This window comes from Canis lupus, chromosome 16 (genome assembly GCF_003254725.2).
Source record: "Canis lupus dingo isolate Sandy chromosome 16, ASM325472v2, whole genome shotgun sequence".
NCBI classification, from domain to species: Eukaryota; Metazoa; Chordata; class Mammalia; order Carnivora; family Canidae; genus Canis; species Canis lupus.
The window spans coordinates 23,620,263-23,638,460 of NC_064258.1; the positions used below are offsets into that span (position 1 = coordinate 23,620,263).

At 44.8% G+C, this 18,198-nt stretch overlaps 1 protein-coding gene and 1 non-coding gene across 3 annotated transcripts in view; one reads left to right on the plus strand and one right to left on the minus strand.

Annotated features, from left to right (window-relative positions):
• Positions 1–459: 459 nt before the first annotated feature.
• The window catches only part of HGSNAT (heparan-alpha-glucosaminide N-acetyltransferase), a 42,849-nt gene continuing 25,110 nt past the window's right edge, over positions 460–18,198 (minus strand). The window contains exons 5-18 of one of the 2 annotated variants that reach the window (XM_025445043.3): positions 17,746–17,815; positions 15,644–15,713; positions 14,870–14,979; positions 12,966–13,042; positions 12,206–12,236; positions 10,373–10,533; positions 9,098–9,213; positions 7,762–7,883; positions 7,264–7,390; positions 6,076–6,162; positions 4,249–4,326; positions 3,582–3,652; positions 3,372–3,484; positions 460–2,338 (exon numbers count right to left, since the gene is read on the minus strand). In XM_025445043.3, the coding sequence (XP_025300828.2) occupies positions 2,157–2,338; positions 3,372–3,484; positions 3,582–3,652; positions 4,249–4,326; positions 6,076–6,162; positions 7,264–7,390; positions 7,762–7,883; positions 9,098–9,213; positions 10,373–10,533; positions 12,206–12,236; positions 12,966–13,042; positions 14,870–14,979; positions 15,644–15,713; positions 17,746–17,815 (1,415 nt within the window). In that variant the 3' untranslated portion in view covers positions 460–2,156. The remainder of the gene's footprint in view (positions 2,339–3,371; positions 3,485–3,581; positions 3,653–4,248; positions 4,327–6,075; positions 6,163–7,263; positions 7,391–7,761; positions 7,884–9,097; positions 9,214–10,372; positions 10,534–12,205; positions 12,237–12,965; positions 13,043–14,869; positions 14,980–15,643; positions 15,714–17,745; positions 17,816–18,198) is intronic. The other variant, XM_035700146.2, reaches the window with a different exon arrangement.
• LOC112664660 (U6 spliceosomal RNA) lies at positions 11,548–11,655 on the plus strand. Its single transcript, XR_003139872.1, has one exon. It is a non-coding gene; the product is annotated as a U6 spliceosomal RNA (small nuclear RNA).

The following is an 18,198-nucleotide window of genomic DNA, read 5'->3' on the forward strand; positions in this document are numbered from 1 at the left end:
CATGAGACACATGACAAAGGCTGCTGAGAGGTTTCTGGGAGGGTGATCGGCCTCATTAAGTCATGAGATGCACAGAGGGGGTGCCTCTCCTTCTGGGGGGGTACCACGGTCCCTGTGCATGGCTGTCGGCCCACCTTGGGCCTTCTTACACAAGCCACGTTTTCCTTAAAACGCAGCTGAATCAGGATGCCCTGGTCCCTAGGGTTCGGTACACCCTACCTACCTGATATACACATTTACTTCCCAGGTCAAGAAATGCTTCTGGATAACTCCTCCAGGGACGCCCAACTCAGGGGATGACATGGCGCCACCACTCGAGCACTCCCTGCAAGGGGAGGGTGGCGGCAGTCTCCGTGCTGCGTGGCCCGCACATGTTAGCGACAGGGACGTCTCTGTGGAGTGCTCCAGACATACTCATCTCATCAGCACTTCAGTACTGAAAACAGAAGCCACCACTGCTTCGCTCTGCTATGCATTTATTTAACACCTGCTGAGTACGAGGCTCTAGGTTTGCATGGTGAGTAACGTACAGGTGAAGAGGCATAATCCTTGCCCGTGGCCAGCCCACGGCTAGTGTGTGGAATGAGGCGTGGATACAGGACCTGTCACAGCAGGCCGACCCCAGCACGGCGTCACCAGGGGAAGAACACAGGGCTTTGGGAGGAGAACGTGAGGTCAAAGAAGGTGCCTCAGAAGCAGGGGCTCCAAAGGTCAGGTGTACACAGGAGAATATTAAACCAGGAGGCCCCAGGCAGAGTCGGAAGCCAAGGTGTGGGCCCTGCCAGGGCAGCACCTGGCGGGCGGCTGGGGGGCGGCTGGAGGCACAGGAGGCCTTCACGGGCCTGGGCTGCCCCACGGGGAGGGTCTGACCAGGGAAGGAGGGCGGGAAGGCAGGGGTCCGGCGGGCAGTTCGGAGCAGGCGCAGGCCAGCTCGTCCGTGCTGTGGTGACAGCAGCAGCATTGCGGAGGTGGCCGTGCACCACCACAGGAGGGTGGAGAGCGACTTTCTTCCGCACGGAATTCTCACAGAAAATTCGTAAGCATGATGATGCATCATATGAAAAGCGCAGTTTCTCCTCACGTGTTCTCCTGACTTCATTCCTAGGAAACTCTTCGGTTTTGGGATCCCACACAGGAAAGGTGCCTCCACTGTGGAGGGTCGTTCCAAAAAGATTTAACTCCAATGAGAGTTTTTTTTTTAACCTTTTCATTATCATTTATGCTGAAGAGTTTTCTGTAATAAAATTATCTTCCTAAGGATTTCAGAGAAGTCACTCATGTATCCCACTTCAGGGAGCCTAAGAGCTGGAAGGAACATCACGGTCTCCCACACTTCCCAGATGAGGGAACCAAAGCCCAGGGAGGCCAAGGGACCTGCTGGCATCTCATATGGCCAGAATGGCAGAGCTGGCACCACAGAGAGGACAGTGTGCTTTCCTCTCTGCCACAGGACAGCCCTGGGCGCCAGCTGCCATCCAGCACGCCAGCGCACAGTGAGAACAACAGACAGGCGGGTGGACAGAGAAGCAAATAGGTATGTAAGTATCACAACTATGAGCAGGAGTGGCTGGGAACGGCACACCTGTATTACTGTCTTTTTCAAGCGAGGAAAAAGGAGGGAACACCTACTAGAAGGCATTTTCTGGACCTACCAACGCCCTGCAGATCTGAAAAGGAAATTACTTTTTCTTGAAGTATTAAACTGCACTTAACCAAAAAATATGGGGCTGTAGTACTACACATCACGTTCATAAGTCTCATAGTCAGCCGCAATAGAAATGATGGTGTTCCTGGCTGGCACGTGTGCACAACTGCAGGAAAACATCAATAAAAAGTAGACTTCAGATTGTTTTATCCGTCACAGAAGCAAAATGGCCCTGGCAATTTCCTTTTGAAAAGTTAAATGAGAAATCCTTAAAATGAAGTTCTAAATACATCCATTTACATAGAAGATGGAGAAAAAAGACAATTATATTCCAAACATACAAGTCTCAAATATACAGAGTTCTGATGAACAGCCATGTCCCAGTAAACCAGCCAGAGCACATCAGCATCTTCCCCAATCATCTGGAAAGACACATCCCAGCAGTTTTATAAGTAATGGTTCCCTTTAATAAAGGCTGCTTCCAGACTCCCCCCAGACCCAGTTGGAGCTGTCAGATTTTCCAAAAAACCTTCTTTTTATAGAGAATGTAGGCAATGAGCACCCAAAGAGCAGTGGCGACTATGTTCTGAGTTAGATGCTCCTTGTGGGACTGGTTGTCCTCCAGCTTCCACTGAAAGGGGAAATAGTTCTCAAACACCTCGTGGCCAACATACACCAGAATGGAATTCATTCCTGGAGGAGAGATACAGAAAATAATAGGAAAACCTGAGTCACATCTGATCATCTATTTAGTTCGTGAAATTTGATTTCAGTTCAATGAAAAAAAAATAAAGCACACATTTATATTATTGGCTACTGCCAAAAATAAGTAATGCATATCTTAAATACTTAAGTGCAAGCTAGAACAAAAATTAGATAATATCTGTAACAATATAATTCTTGAATACTAAATCTGCAAGAGTTGCCAAAACCATGAACTTACATTTTTTACATTGAAAACTTGAGATCAGAAAATGTAACTGTCATTAGAATCGTAGGGTTGAAGTGAGTCATGGAAATGATAAGGTCTGGGGCACCAGGGTGGCTCAGTCGGTTAAGTGTTTGACTCTTGGTTTCAACCAAGATCATGATCTCGGGGTCCCAGGACTGAGCCCCGCGGCAGGATCTGCGCTCAGCATGGACTCTACTTGAGTCTCTCTCTCTCTCCCTCTGCCCCTCCCAACCCTGTGCATGTATGCTCTTTCCTTCTCTAAAATAAATACATAAATCTTAAAAAAAAAAAAAAAAAAAAAAAAAGACCAGGGATTAGGTCTATCTCTCAGTCTTTGGGTAGAATTGTGCTGAAACCATTACATTGATCTCTTGGTACTGTCTCTTGATATTTCTTATACATAATCTATAAGGCAGTTTATACATTTATATTCAGACATTTATATTCAGAAAGAAGACATGGCCCCATATGGCTAGATACCAGGCCCTGGATCGTTTCTGATGCTCCACAACTCAAGATTGCCTAAAGAAAAAAGTAGAGCTTGGTTGTGACCTCACAATCTAAACAGACAAAATGGGTGCACTGTTTTGGAAGAGGCCAGGCATGTCCTGCACGTGGCCTGGGACAGCGTGGTTCCAGCTGCTTTCTCCCTCAGCCAGCGTCTTAGAAACCTGCCACCAGGGCATGGCCCGAGGTCGCAGTACTAGGCCTGCTCAGCTGTCTCTGGGCTGGCCCACTTGGTCACCACCAACGACTCCAGGCTTAGAGGTTTACCTGGGTAGAAGAATGGGGTTCCCGTCCACAGTCCTTTCACATCCACAATGGGGTACAGAATAAGCAGGATGAAGAAGGCAAAGGAGCTCAGTGTGGTGACATATGAAATGGACCTACAAGGCAAATGAGGTGTTTCAGGGCTCCTGTGGAGCACATCCAGCATCAGCAAGATCAGCCCAGCATTAAAATGACATTGTTTTCTATACCTACCACAGATTTTTGTTTATTGGGATAAAGCCTTCATTTTCAGAAATTTTCGTCAAAGCAACAGAAATAAGCCCCTACAATAGGGGAGAAAGATGTTAGTTTTTTTATGTTATCTCAAAAAACGACTGTGTTTCAAAAGTGGAAAATATGTTACTTCATTACTTAGTAAGGGTTGCAAATTATGTCTTCTATTTTATTCTTTTAACTAGAAAACTATTTTCAGGATGCATAGCTAAAAATATTCTCAAAACCAAAATCAAAATCTCTAGAGCATTGTTCTGAGTTGACGGTAAACTAATAACTAAATTATAAAAGGAAGCATGAGAGATAAAATGAACAACCCGACTTTCAACTCTCCGTCACCTGGAGATCTGGGAGCCGACCTCTGGCAGCCGCTGCCCTGCTCTTCCCGGCCTGGCTCCGACCGGGACCCACACTATTTCTTCACGAGACTCCTGTTGGCTGTTCCACAGCAAACACTCTCATTTATAAAGACATTTGCCTAAGAAAGTAAACCTGAGAGTTCAGGTGTAAAGATGTGTTCCTCTCTGCTGTTCTAGAGAAGAATGCAACTCCTGTGATGTGGGGACAGCTGCTTTCCAGGGCTGAATATTCCAGTTCTTTGAAACATGTATGGACAGGACTGTAGTGAGCAATGTCAGCTACTTACCAGAAAACAGCACCAGGCAGTGAATCTGATCAGAATGTCTTTGGTCTGATCCTTGTAATACAAGAGTATTTTTCCTGCCTGGAGAAGAAAACACAGGTGACCTAGCAAACTCCTTGAGATACCATCGTGTTTCATGTTCATCCAGCGTCCTAATCACTCAACACACAGACTCATCTGCCAGGCACGCTGCTAGCAGTGGGGATCACAGAGAAGAGGAAGGGATGTCACTCTGCCCTTGACTGGGCACCGAGGCTCTGCAGGGGGAGGGATCACTGTCTGGAGGATGAGAGAGATGCCAGAGAGGAAATGCTGTCCAGCTGAGGCTACATGTGCAGAGCAGGAAGTGCGTGTGGGCTGGAACAGCCGCACAGGAGCTCATCAAATGATGAAAGAACCTGCAGCCCTGAGCCACTGTGGGTAACAGAGAAAGGCCAGGGGGCTGGGAAGTTGCGGGAAGGTGGAAGGCAGGTAGGCTTGCGAGTCTCATTGGGGAGGCAGGGCTTTTTTCTCCCGTATGTGATGGGGAGCTGATCAAAGTCCTGTCTCCCCCACCCCAAAAACCAGTAACAAGGAGCCAGCTCAGACTGGCCTGCAGTACAGAGGGACAGGGGCAGGTGGGCATAAAGGTAGAGAAATGTTTTAGAAACAGTACAGTCTGGACTTTGACTAAATATCCCCTGAAATTAGGACTTGATTTCTGAAAATAGCAAGGGATAAGAAAATGTTCATAATAATTTGTAATTAAAGTTAAAATTCATGAATGCTCTCTAGGTGTCAGTTCTTAGAATTTTACATGAATTAATTTCCTCAGTCCTTTCAACACCTTCATGAAGTAGGTGCTGCTGGAGCACAGAGGGTGAACATGCCTGAGTCTACCTGGCTAGAGAGTGGTAGGGCAGCGTTCAATCCCACTGTGGCACCAGGTCCATGCTCTTAACCCTACCCTAGGCTGCTCCTGAGGCGCAGATTCACCCCTGCAGATGCAGGGGTTAAATGAACATATGTGAAAGCACCCACAGTGAACTATAAAGTGCTACAGAGGTGAGTACAGAGCAGTATTGCTAAACATGAAATCATCAAAACATGAAGACCTGCACTATCCAATATGGCAGCCAGTAGCCACAGGAGACTATTTGAAATTAAATTTGAATTAATTAAAATGAAATGAAATTCAAAATTCAGTTCTTCAGTGATACCAGCCACATTTCTAGTACTCAACAGCCATATGGACACGAATATTTTCATCACCGCAGAGCATCCCATTAGTGCTGCTTTACATGCTTTGCCCTCCCCCAGTTAGCTCTCTCTGCTCAAATAATAGTTTCAAACGCCAATAAGGAGAATTTAAGGGGGAAAAAAATCTAGACTGTTCAGAATTTAAACAAACTTTGCATGTGAGATAAACCAAGAACAACCTGTATTGGTTCTGGCATAAAATATGCATAAACTGAAACCATACAGAGTGTACACAAAATGTGACAAGTGACACAGGGGCTTCCCCACACTGCCAACACCAAACATTCTGCACACTTCTGAAACTACCCACTACCCAGAAACTCTGTGCCTCCGCTGCTAAGATAAAACATAAATGATGGGGGGCCGGGGGGGGGGGGACACAGGAATTATACCTTATATAGAGGAATTATTTCATTGTGCTGCATTTTAATGACTTCTAGTTTTGACAATCTGTCACATATAAACAGAACTTATTAGACCATAGAAGATATGTTTCCAGTTACTTGTTTTAATGAAATAGTTTTTGAATTAGTGTTGAATCAATAATCATGAACTGTCAGAAAAATGTACCCTAATGAAATGAACGAATACCTGAATTCCTAAAAATGCCATCACAATGGAGCTGATGGTCCCTAAAATTCCCTCTGGATCGTAGGGCACCTTGGTGTGATAAAGCACCTAAACAAAACAGAAAAAGGCGGCAAGACTCACTGACCGTGAAATGCACACAAACAACTTCAGAGATCAAATACAAATCTGAATACACTCCAGAATTCAATGTGTTTTGTTTTTGCCGCAGAAATTCACAGCCAGCTTGCTGGGATTACAGACAGAATACTTCTGATCAACAAAGTGTGGGGGTGTGATCGCAGAAGGGAGCACAGAGCCCAGAGATGAGCCATGGTCCAGAGCAGCCACTTCAACCTTGGGGACCTAGGCACAGGCTGCATCCTTGACTGCTTCCAACACTGCGCATAATACCGTCATAATTGTCAGGTTTATTCCCTCTGTCAACCCTATTGTAACATCAGAAAGATGCCCCTTCCTAACTTCTTTTATGGTGAATCACATGTAAAGCTCTATCTGTTATCTAATTATAAAACAAATGTAATTGTCGAAACTGCAGAAATTTGGAAACACAGAGCATAGTGGATGCCACAGCACAACACCCAGATATTGCACCCCCCCCCACCGCCCTCTCCAGACTAAAGCCTTCATCCCCCAAATAGGTAGAAGCACCAATGGCCAGAAGCTCTCAGCCAAGTCCCTTTTCTGGATGGGTCCTTGACTGAAGGAGTCACACTTCCCTGCTGGGGGTAGCCTGCATCCAATGGTCAACCCCCTCACTCCAACACACCAGTCCAGCCCCCCAGGGGATTAGGTGAGGCCCTGTGTGACTACCAAGCAGTCCAACTACCCCTTCTGCCTGTTGCTGCTTCCTTGGATCCCCCCAGGATCAGCATCTGCTGATCCCCAAAGGACGGCCGGATAAGGAGTCTCAGCCTCAGAGTTTGCTGCCAGGAAGTCTGACCTGAGCCAGAGGACAGCATGCTGCCACAGCTTGATTCCGTGCATCTGCACTTTCAAATTCAAAGTAATGGATACACACAGCCCCATACTAAACATTAAATTTCCTAAATCAGCCAACTTCTCAAAAAAAACTAGTTCTTGTCATAATTTGTTAAATGGACAGAGTTTCCAGTTAGCCAGCCCCTTCTGTTTTCCTTCACGTCAGAGCTCCCAAGTGCCCTGCTGTAAGTACAAGCTAGGCTCACTCACGGCCGAAGAGGGATGCTGGTAAATGTGGTCATCTCCCAGCAGCAGGCGGTCAATGTAGCCAGCAGCTCCTCCGGTGCAATTTGGATACTTCCCCAAATCTCCAATGCCGCCAGGGCCGAGATAACCACTGGAAAAGTGAAAATACGTACTTCATAGGACTTCAGTGGGACTAAGGGTTACACTGGCAATTGCTGCAGCCCAACAAGGTGTCTCACACACGGAGACACCGGGGTGCTATGCACTCTTCACCGATGCCCTTTTGACTTAACTGCTCCCCACATGTGAAGGTGGGCAGCCCAACTGCCCTGCACACAGACCCTGAAAAAGCCTCACAGAGACATTCCTCTGGACGTAAAGCAAGCTCCTCTCCCAATACACACTATGCCTCCAAGGAGAAGACAAAACAAAAGAGAATTCCTCTCACTCAGGAAACTTGCAAGCTATCACCCCAGAAGCTCTGACTTGGCAAATATGGATTACCTACATGGGCTCACTTACGTCGGACATCCAGGAACAGGCAAGAAGAATGTCAAGCCCAGCCAGATGCTTTCCAGCAGCAGAATGAAGAGCCACTGGGGCCAGCTGAGGATGATGTCTCGAAGGGAAAAGCATCTTCTCTCCTGAGTGAGGTTATTAAAAAAAAACATGTACAAACTGCATGTGAGCAGAAGAAGAAAAAATAGGCAGTAAATGTATTTGGGAAATTCCTGGTGATTTATGATACTAATACAAAAACAGATGCTTGTTTTGTTTTATATGTATTATGAGGTCTAGCTGCCCCTCTCCATGAAATATCATAGTAAAATATTAGTTAAAAAGAAATTACTGGACAATTCTACTCTGATACTCACGGGAATTAAAAACAGATGTTCACACAAAAACTTGTGCACAAATATACATAGAATCTTTATTCATACCACCCAAAGAATGGAAATAAGTCAAATGCCCATCAACTGATGAATGTATCCAAAAAAAATGGCAGTCATAAAATGGAGTATATTATTCAGCAGTAAAAAGGGATGAAGCACCAATACATGGCACAACACATATGAACCTTGAAAAATATGCTAAGTGAAAGAAACTAAGAAAAAGGGACACATACTGTATCATTCCATTTATACGAAATGTCCCAAACAGGGAAATCTACAGAGATAGAAGTAGATGAGGGGGTTGCCTGGTGCTGGGGGTTAATGGACAATAGTAAGTGGCTGGTGAGGAGTATAGGGTCTCCTGTGGGGTGATGAAAATGTTCTAGAGTTAGGTAGTGGTGATGACTGCACAACTCTGTGAATAAACTATCACTGAATGGCAGGCTTCCAGCTTGTGAGTTTTATGGTATGTGAAATACATCTCTATAAAGCTGCATTGAAAAGGCAATTTTAAAAATACATTTTTAAGAAAGGAAAACAAAATTTATATTTTGGAGCTGTCCTGATTGAAAGAAGGAGTAGAACCCACCTAGTGCTTGGTGTCCCACCCAGCCCCCTCACTCCATCATGGAGGCCCAGGACGAGCCTCCACGGACCTTGGGTCTCACGTGACTGACCAAGCCCACGTTCAGGTCTAGTCTCACTTCACTTCAAGAAAACCCAGAGTCAGGGCACCAAGGGGGCTCAGTGGTTGAGCATTTGCCTTTGGCTGAGGTTATGATCCCGGAGTTCTGGGATTGAGTCCCACATCGGGCTCCCTGCATGAAGCCTGCTTCTCCCTGTGCCTGTGTCTCTGCCTCTCTCTTTGTCTCTCATGAATAAATAAAATCTTGTAAAAAAAACAACATACAGTGACCCCCCTCCCCACCTCCCCCACTCCCGTGTTTAAGAGCAGGATTTCTCACCGAGGCACAACTTTCGGGCACAGGTTTGGCAAAGATGAGCTCTAACACAGCAACCACAAAGTAGGTGACCCCCAGCCTCTGGAGCACACCAGGGATCCGCACCTTATCCCAAGACACTGCAGAAGGCACAGGTTAGGTGCAGCGTTAGCCAGCATCCCTCCTCCTGCCCAAGACAACGTTACTGTTCTCTCGGTGGGGGAAGGGTGGGGGAACAAACCTCTCCTGCCCTTAAGTAGGCTTTCTCTGCTCTTGGAGATAGAGACACATATAGGACTTGCCTCAAACCCGCAACAGTAATTGGCCTGGGACACAGAGGTAAGAACACGGGTCCCCTGGGTGTGAGGCAAAGCAAGGGCTGCCTGGGCCCTGAGGCTCCCGCCCAGCACTTTGTCTTTCTGGGTACAGTTTCAATCAGCTCTCAATCCACCACCAACCTGCAGAGCTAGCACAGGCCACCAACAGACTCTCCCAGTCCTACAGGCTGCATGACCACCCCTGGAAGAGTGTGACCATGTGATGAACCCTATGGTGTATTCTCCTGGGAGTAGAGGCCCACTTTTTGGAGATCCATCAATCAACCCTATGTGACACCTTTCCTTCTGATGCCATCTGGAAGGTGACCTGTACCTTCTCCTGATGCTGACTCTCAGTCAGCCTGTCTGAGGGAACCCTGTGGCTCTTGTCCAGATAACTGTGTCCTGTTTTGCTAATGACACTGGAAGCCCCTCAAGTACAGCAACTACTGCCTTCCTCGACTCCAATGCAGGTCCCAGGCATGGGTGTGTGTCCTTCCCTTGGCCTCCCTGTCCTGCTCACACCACAAAAACAACAATGAAGATACTCCTTGCCCGCAAACCAGTGGGCATACAGGTGCTGACAAAGGTGGATTGATTCCTGAACTATCATACAATCACCTTATTATGCAAGTGGATGAATACGAAGTGGCAGGGGGCAGGGCCGAGAACCAGGTGACCTGATCTGGCCCTTCTCTGTCCCTTACACTTAGAAGAGCCACAGAAAGCACTTCATCTCTCCAGGACTCAGTCTTCCTTTGAACAGCAGGAGGGTCTGAGTGGTCATAGAAGCCCCTCCCAGGTCTGAAGTCCCAAGATAGTAGTAATAATGCCCCAAGTTATACAAACATGTATATGCTTTTCTAATATCTGTTCTTTTTGCAGGCACCTGTGATGGAGACATTATATTTCTTTTAAATTATGACATGTAGCTTCCATATTTCAACCGGAATATACACTCACAGAGGGGAAAAATACTTACAGGGGCCAAGGCAATAATTGGGATTCACAATGACCACGCCTATACAGAATAACAGGAAACTCCTCCATGCAATTTTCCCCAGCAATCTGAATTTTGAACATCCTCGCTGCAGCATGGAAGTCATCGACAGAAAAATCGAAGATCCCATAATAAATACAAACCTAAAAAAAGGACAGCTATTAAGAGGTGGCCATTTCTAGGGTGGCGTTTTGTCTGTGTATCATCAATATTTTATAATCTACTACATGAAAGAAGCAACACATGATTTTCTAATATAGCCAATTAGTGAAATAACACTGGAGGAAGAATCAGAATGTAGCGCTGGTGGACTCTAAGGTTTGTGCAACTTCAAGTCCCATCCTAGAAGGAAAATTCTTCAGGGCTGAGCGAAATTTCCAAGGACAAGTCTCCCCATTCATTATCAAAGTGAAACAATGATAAAGATGCTACAATCAAAACAACAGGACATTCATGAGCACATCCTCAAAGTCCTTGAGAAACAAACAGATGTCAATCATTTCTAAATTCACTCTTTCTCCAGAAAGAAAAATGAAAGCTTTATTTCTTTTTCTAATTTTGTCTGAACCACACACCTCTTTCCTTTGCTTTTACTACACTAAATTAACTCTTAAGAAAAAAAGTCAGAATAGCAATCTTTCCAGTTATTGAGCGTGAGGTTATCAGAGATGAGAGTTTGCTCTTACTGCATTACTTGGTGTCCCCTGGCTTCCTTTCTTGGGGTCATCTAATTGGATAAAAGTGTCCAGTAACAAAAACGGGAACACATTTCCTGTAGGGAACCTCCTAGAGAATGTACATAAATGGGATGCCTAGCTGGCTCAGTTAGTTAAGCATCTGCCTTTGGCTCAGGTCATAATCCCAGGGTCCTGGGATTGAGCCCCACGTGGGGCTCCCTGCTCTGTGGGGAGCCTGCTTCTCCCTCTGCCTGCCACTCATTCTGCTTGTGTTCTGTCAAATAAATAAAATCATTTTTTTCAAAAAGAATGTACATGTACATGTACATGAAGACCTGGCTTACTAGGTCTTCAGGCATATAAAACTTCCTCCTACCCAAACCATCTCAAAAAAGAACCCCAGCTCTCCTGCAAGAAACCCTGAATTCATACTAGTGATGAAACACAAGGGACCAGGGCAGTAAACCTATAGCTAGTGCTGTGCTCACTTCAGCAGTACATATACTAAAACTGGAATGATACAGAGAAGATTAGCATGGCCCCTGCGCAAGGATGACACCCAATAGCTTAATGCTACCTCCTGAAGATGGGACAAAGTCACTCAGCACATCATCAGCAAAGACAAAAGGTCCACACTGTAGCGGAAGTTGGGGTCCTGTAACAAGGTGAACAACCCACAGATGATCAGAGACAGAGTGGTTTGCTCCTCTGTTACATTAAATTTTAGTGTATTACCCTGTTACATACTTATCGGAATTTCCTGATGCCAATATACTACATTTCTTTTAGGAAATGACTTTTATACTTATTTTCAGCATTAGTGGGATTTAACTACATATTCCGAATTTATGATTTCCTACAAGATCCCAGGACCTTGTATCCCATATCTACAAATGAACAAAAGGTTCTCTGTGCAATCACTTATCTTTTATATTCAGGTCTTAGATAAGTCCCATACCAAGTATAAGAACTATGCAGTATCACAATTTTTAGAAGGAGCTCATAATGCCAGAGACCTGTCAGCAACACAGGCCTGTGGCTCAGAAGTCAAGGATGGTCTTGGAGAAAGGCTCCAGCAGCAGCTAAAAAAAAACCATAGATGATTGTAGGGCAATACTGGTGGTAGAGTGCAACTCACCATGGGAATACAAGGTCAGCCACCGTCAGTCCTGGAGAATAACACAGACACAAGAGTCAGGTAAATGACTCTAGAATACAAACACTTCCTAAATCTAGAATGGCTCCATTATATACTGATATATATGGAAAGTTAACTCACACAGAGAATTCTCGGGAAAACTCTGAAGTAATACACACAGACACTCTCTGGGGACTCTGCAACCAGTCGGTAGGCCTGGGGCCTTTCCTAAGAATGTAACTGGGCACGGGAGAGCCAAAGTAGAAGTCTGTGGACAAGTCTGTTGTCTTCAAGCAGCATGATTCAAACCCCATTCCTATACCAACTACTGAGCCAGATTCACGGCCACGATTCAGCACCACTCAGACCAATCTGAGCTCAATGGCACCCCAAGGAGGACCATGAGTCTCAGAAGGCAGAAGCCCCAAGTGGCTGTAATAAAAGGCATATCTAGAATACGGCAAGAGTCACTTACAACTAAATTCCTAACAGCTTCTGCAGAGTCCCACAGTCCCACAACAGAGACCTGGGCATCTACTATGTGTTATCACAGTGAAGCATTACAAGGCCACAGCACACAAAAACAAGAACATAGCAAAAGGGTTAGTAGAGGTCATTCTGTGGGGATAGGAACTCAGCGCTCCAAGGAGGCTGGTGGGGCCTCATCTCTGAGCTCCTGAGGGGATGCTGAGAGGTTCTCCTGTCCACACTTCTCTGAGGGGTCCTACACAAGCCATACTGTTTTTAGGAAACCTCTTACCATTCCAACTTGAGTGTTTGAAGTACCAATATTTTCCTCCTCCATAATTTACGAAGACCATGAGGATGAGCGCTAGCCTGTAAAGTAGCAAAGAGCACACTTCCAGGACTTGCACATGTGATGAGGGATGGCCCACTTACACTCACAAGAGCAGTCACTTACAGAGCAGGAAACGATCGTCTCTAATCACTACAATCAGGGCCCTACACAAAGCCCTTCTGTTGCCAACATTTCCAACATGATTTCTTTTTGTTTAAGTAGACCCCCCAACCCAATGAGGAGCCCCATGTAGGGCTTGAACTCACCACCCAGAGATCAAGACTTGAGCGGAGATCAAGAGTCAGACATTCACCCAACAGAGCCACCCAGGGGCCCCTCTAACATGATTTATTAAGAGAAATTTACACTGACATAAACTGTTTAACTTGAAAACAAAGCAAAACACTTCCCATCACTCAGTTCTGTGCTAATTACTTAGATGTCTTGGGTTATAGTTCTTTATAACTAGAGTAGAAGGCACAAATTCATAAGAGCTGAGGGCTCATATCATGGACCCTCAGATCTTATTAGGGAAGAACTCTCATCAGTGACCTCAGTGTGCTTCTCTGTAAAACAATCAGACACACCCACAGAGACCCCTGGGACCACTGAGGAACAGATTATCTATCATAGTGCCCAACCAGCCCTGGGCACACTTCAGGCACTTGGTAAATGTTAGTTCCTTTCTACCTACAAGCATCAAATCTCCAAAAGTGGCAATGAGAATCAAAAAGAAAGGAATGGGGTGCCTGGGTGGCTCAGTCAGTTATGCAACTGACTCTTGATTTCGGCTCAGGTCATGATCTCAGGGTCGTGGGATCGAGCCCCACATGGGGCTCCACTGGCAGCATGGAGCCTGCCTAAGACTGTCTCCTGCCATCCCTACCCACCTCCATTTCTTGGAAAAAAAAAAGGGGGGGGGAAGAGAAATACGATGAAAGAGACTGAATATGCTACTATTTGACACTAATTCTGCAGGATACTGAAGAATGAAGACTTTAGTGTGTCACTGCAATTATCTGGAGCCAAACGGAGCCCAACGGCCTGTAATCAAATCCCAGCTGTCCATCCCACTTTGTCCCAGAGTGACCTCAGGCTAGTTACTCTGCAGCCCAGTCTCTTCATCTGTACAACAGGCAAATTAAAAGTATATGCCTCATAGGATTATGAAGAGACTGAATAAACTTACAAGTGAGAACAGTGCCTTCCACAGGGTGAGAATTCAAAAATCATTAACGATGGTTATTATTCTTGTCTGGCTTCAAATACGCACCCCAGGAACCCTTGGCTTCTGGGGAGGCTGGTACAGAATTATAATTGTCACTGGAGTTTAAAAGCCCCGCTGAGGGCAAAAATGGAAGGCTCAACACCTAGACGTTTATTTTCATCTCTGTGGTTTTATACTTTATTTTCAGAGTTGGGTCCTGGCCCTGTCTTCCACCTGAACTCTAAAATAACAACTCGTAGGACTCTGCACCTGCTTCCTAGAGGGCTCCAGTGGGGAAGGGCCAGGGCTGGCCCACATTGGCGCTTCATCTGTCAAACTACTGACGGTACAGGGGTGCGGATGGACATGGAGGCCCCGCAAGCTGCTGTCTGCCCACATGACCTCAGCTCAGTGGAATCTACACACCAGTGGAAACTGGTTCTGAACTCGTCCCTTGACTCCTCTCTAGCAACTTTATATCTACTATTGTGACAGTTTTCGAGTAAGGAGAGGCCACTGATTTATTTTTACAGAAAGAAGTCCTGCCTACACTAAAAGTAAAGCTATGTAAAATTCCTTAAGTTAAAAGCGTGTTCATGTGTACACATGTAAACCTAGACTACCTGTGCCCTCAATGAACCAAGAGAGCCACACATACCCTCTAAATGTGTCTATAGAGCGGAGGCGTGGTAGTGCGCTGGGTGGATGCCATGCTTCTTGTTGAGCCTCGCCACCAATGGAGCCTGCCCGGCCTGGAGACCCCAGCTCCTTCAGGAAAATGGGGAGAGAAATATACCAGTTGATAATGCTAATGAGTAAATTTCAGTTTTCTGGGTTTAGGGGAGAAATTAATAGAGAACTACATATCGCTGTCCTGAACAATCCTTTAATTGGCTTTTGTAAAGATCCCACTCAAAGGTTTAGTTTTGCACATTATTTGATTTTTGTGCCATCTGCTGAGCTTGCAGTCCATAAGTGCATCTGGTGCAAGGATACAAGCAAATATGTCCATAAACGGACATACATATATCCATGATGAATTTATTAACACAAGTAATACGTTTTATCACCATAGGAAGCCATAGAGCTGTAGATTTCATATTGATGGCTCTTACTCTTTTGTTTTTATCTTGACATCCTCTACTTAACTGGATTAATTCAACTAGTGCTGAGTGCAGAGTGAAAAATGTCTCTACACCATGCATATATTGCAACCCAAAGTTCCAACCTCATCAGGAAAGAGAAGGGGACAGTGTCCTTCACCAGACCTGAAGACAAGGCTGCTTGTTTTTTATTAAGGATACAGAACACATGACCAACCTGGCCTTCCACAATAAGATTAATTATATCAGATAATAAAGATTAAATAGGGAATTATAAATTCCAAATCTAGAAAACCACCCAGACCACACGATGCATTTTAATAACTTACAGAATTGATGAGGCGATCAGTTTCCCGAGAATTTATTGCTTTAGAAATCCAATTATGAAAGTCATCCAAACTGTAAATAAATAAAAAGCTCAGTTTATTTATTTTATTTGGCAAAATTTTCAAAATGCCTGGATACTGCATTGAAAGAAAATTAATTTGAAGTTCATATTCTCTATGAGTCAAAGAGTTAAACATTTTAAAGTGTCTTTAAGTGTAGTGGGTCTTAGTTCATCCAACACTTGCACTCACTACCCCTTGCCTGTGTTAGACTATTTTAAAGAATCCCAGACATGGTATCATTTAATCCATCAACACTGTAGTGTGTAGCTCTAAAAGATAAAAGATCTCCTTTTTTAAAAAATCCTATTTCTACTTTATTCAGCACTGGTAACATGACCATTATATAAAAAATATTAAAATCAAGATCTAAGGCAGGGCAAAAGGAGAAGGTAAGATACTTAAAAATGAGAGTTTTTAAAATGAATTTTAATTAAAAAGAATTTTAATTTTCTTGTATATGCTTGTCCTCCTGGCAAAAAGAGAGAGATCCTGTATTCTTACTCCTGCCTCAGGTTCTTTCCTGGTTCTGACATACATGAACATCCCTGGACATTGGGGCACACTGGAGAGTGATGGGGCGAGGGACAAGGGACCAGCATCCTGCCTCCACGGCTACAGAGGCAGAACCACACGTTATGAAGAGTTTCAGTTCCCCAGTGGATAAGGTGGGGCTTCCTCCCTTTGCAAGAGCTGGAGATCAGCTATGAATTACTTTAAGAAGTGATGCCACAGATCCATTCACAGTCAAAGGACCAGGTGAAAAATACTGTAATAAACTGGAGAAGTATTTGCATCTTATCAAAAGATTGACAAGGTAATATCTTAATTCAAACAAACTCTTCTAAAAAAAAAATAGTGAAAGAGATTATAGGGGAAAGGAGAGAAAATGAGTGGGAAATATCAGAGAGGGTGACAGAACATGAGACTCCAAACTCTGGGAAGTGAACAAGGGGTGGTGGAAAGGGAGGTGGGCGGGGGGTTGGGGTGACTGGGTGACGAGCACTGAGGGGGGCACTTGACGGGATGAGCACTGGGTGTTGGCAAATTGAACTCCAATAATAAATACACAAACAAAAAAAATCAAACAAACTCTTCTGCTGAAATTATACTCTGCCCCTAAAAGACAGTTGGGTTAAAAATCTGCTTCTGAACAAGAAATAATCCTTTTTATCCTTACAGACCTTTGTATTTTTAAGATGCACAGAGGGAGGGAGTCAGAGTGCAAGAACTCCCCACAGTTGCTAGGTTTCCTCAAGGGGGCAGACTTAAAAACTAGGTTTTACTCCTTCCAGTTTGGATGTGGCTCACTCACAAAATCTTGTGATCCTTCCCAACCCTAACAGGCCAAGCATGTGAAAATCCATCAGTTTTACTTCTTTAAAAACATGAAAGAACTTTCCTTTGAAAGGTGATCTGCCAGGCCTGGATCTTTGTGACTTTTTTTTTTTTCTTTCCAATCTACTCATTCAATCTCACCAGACTTGCTGTTACCCAGGCAGACAGAGGAGAAGGAATCCCCTCGCCAAGCTGCCAGTCCCAACCAGGAACAAGCAAGTCCACACTGAGGTCCAGAAGTCTGACACCCCATCCTCTGTCCCTGCCGCCGGTGGGCCGCCTGGCAGGACCTGGAAAGCTGGACTGTATGGGTGGCCTCAGGGCTCAGAGCCAGACAGGAGGGAGAGGAGTACAGTGCAGCAGCTGCCTCCTGAGATCAGCCCAGGCCACTCCTGCTCACCACAAAAGCAGGCTGTGAGATCCTTTCAGGAAATAATGACATCTCAAGCATCTTCTTCTCTGTTTTCAGCGGTTTGGGAGGATTGAAGGCAAAGATCACCTGAACTAGGTTATCATTTCCCTGAAATCAGGGACCATTTCTTATTCTATATGGATCCCTAATTCTGCAAGCTGGACTGGGCATGGTGGATGCAGTAAGTATTCATTTAATCAAAGAATAACAGTCATTGAAAGGGTCAAACTAGCCTTCCTGAATATATTTTTTCTATATTCTACTTCACCTCAATCGTGTCCTAACATCTGCTTACCTCAACAAGAACCTTAGAAGGGATACTGCAATGATGAGCGCCACACCAACAAGGAACGCAATACACACAGCTATAAAAATCAAAGAAAACACTGTATCACCAAAATGTCATAAGCAGCACAGCTGTCATGTCACTACATGTAATCTGTAAATGAAAAATGCAAACAAAACAAGTGAGGGAAAAGCCTATATCCGTCTGCTAACTTCCATATAAACAACTGAGAACACTCACCATTGGGGAGTGCTAATTTTCATTATGAAAAATACCAAACATACACAAAAGAACAGAGATTTGCATAATGAACCACTTATAGTCATCACCCAGATTCTAGAATTATCAAGATAGTGTCACCCTTGCTTCACCTATTGCTACTCTGCCTCTGCTTTTTTGCCTGAAGCATTTTTAAGCAAATCCCAGACATCATGTCATTTCCTCTGTCCACCTTCATTATGT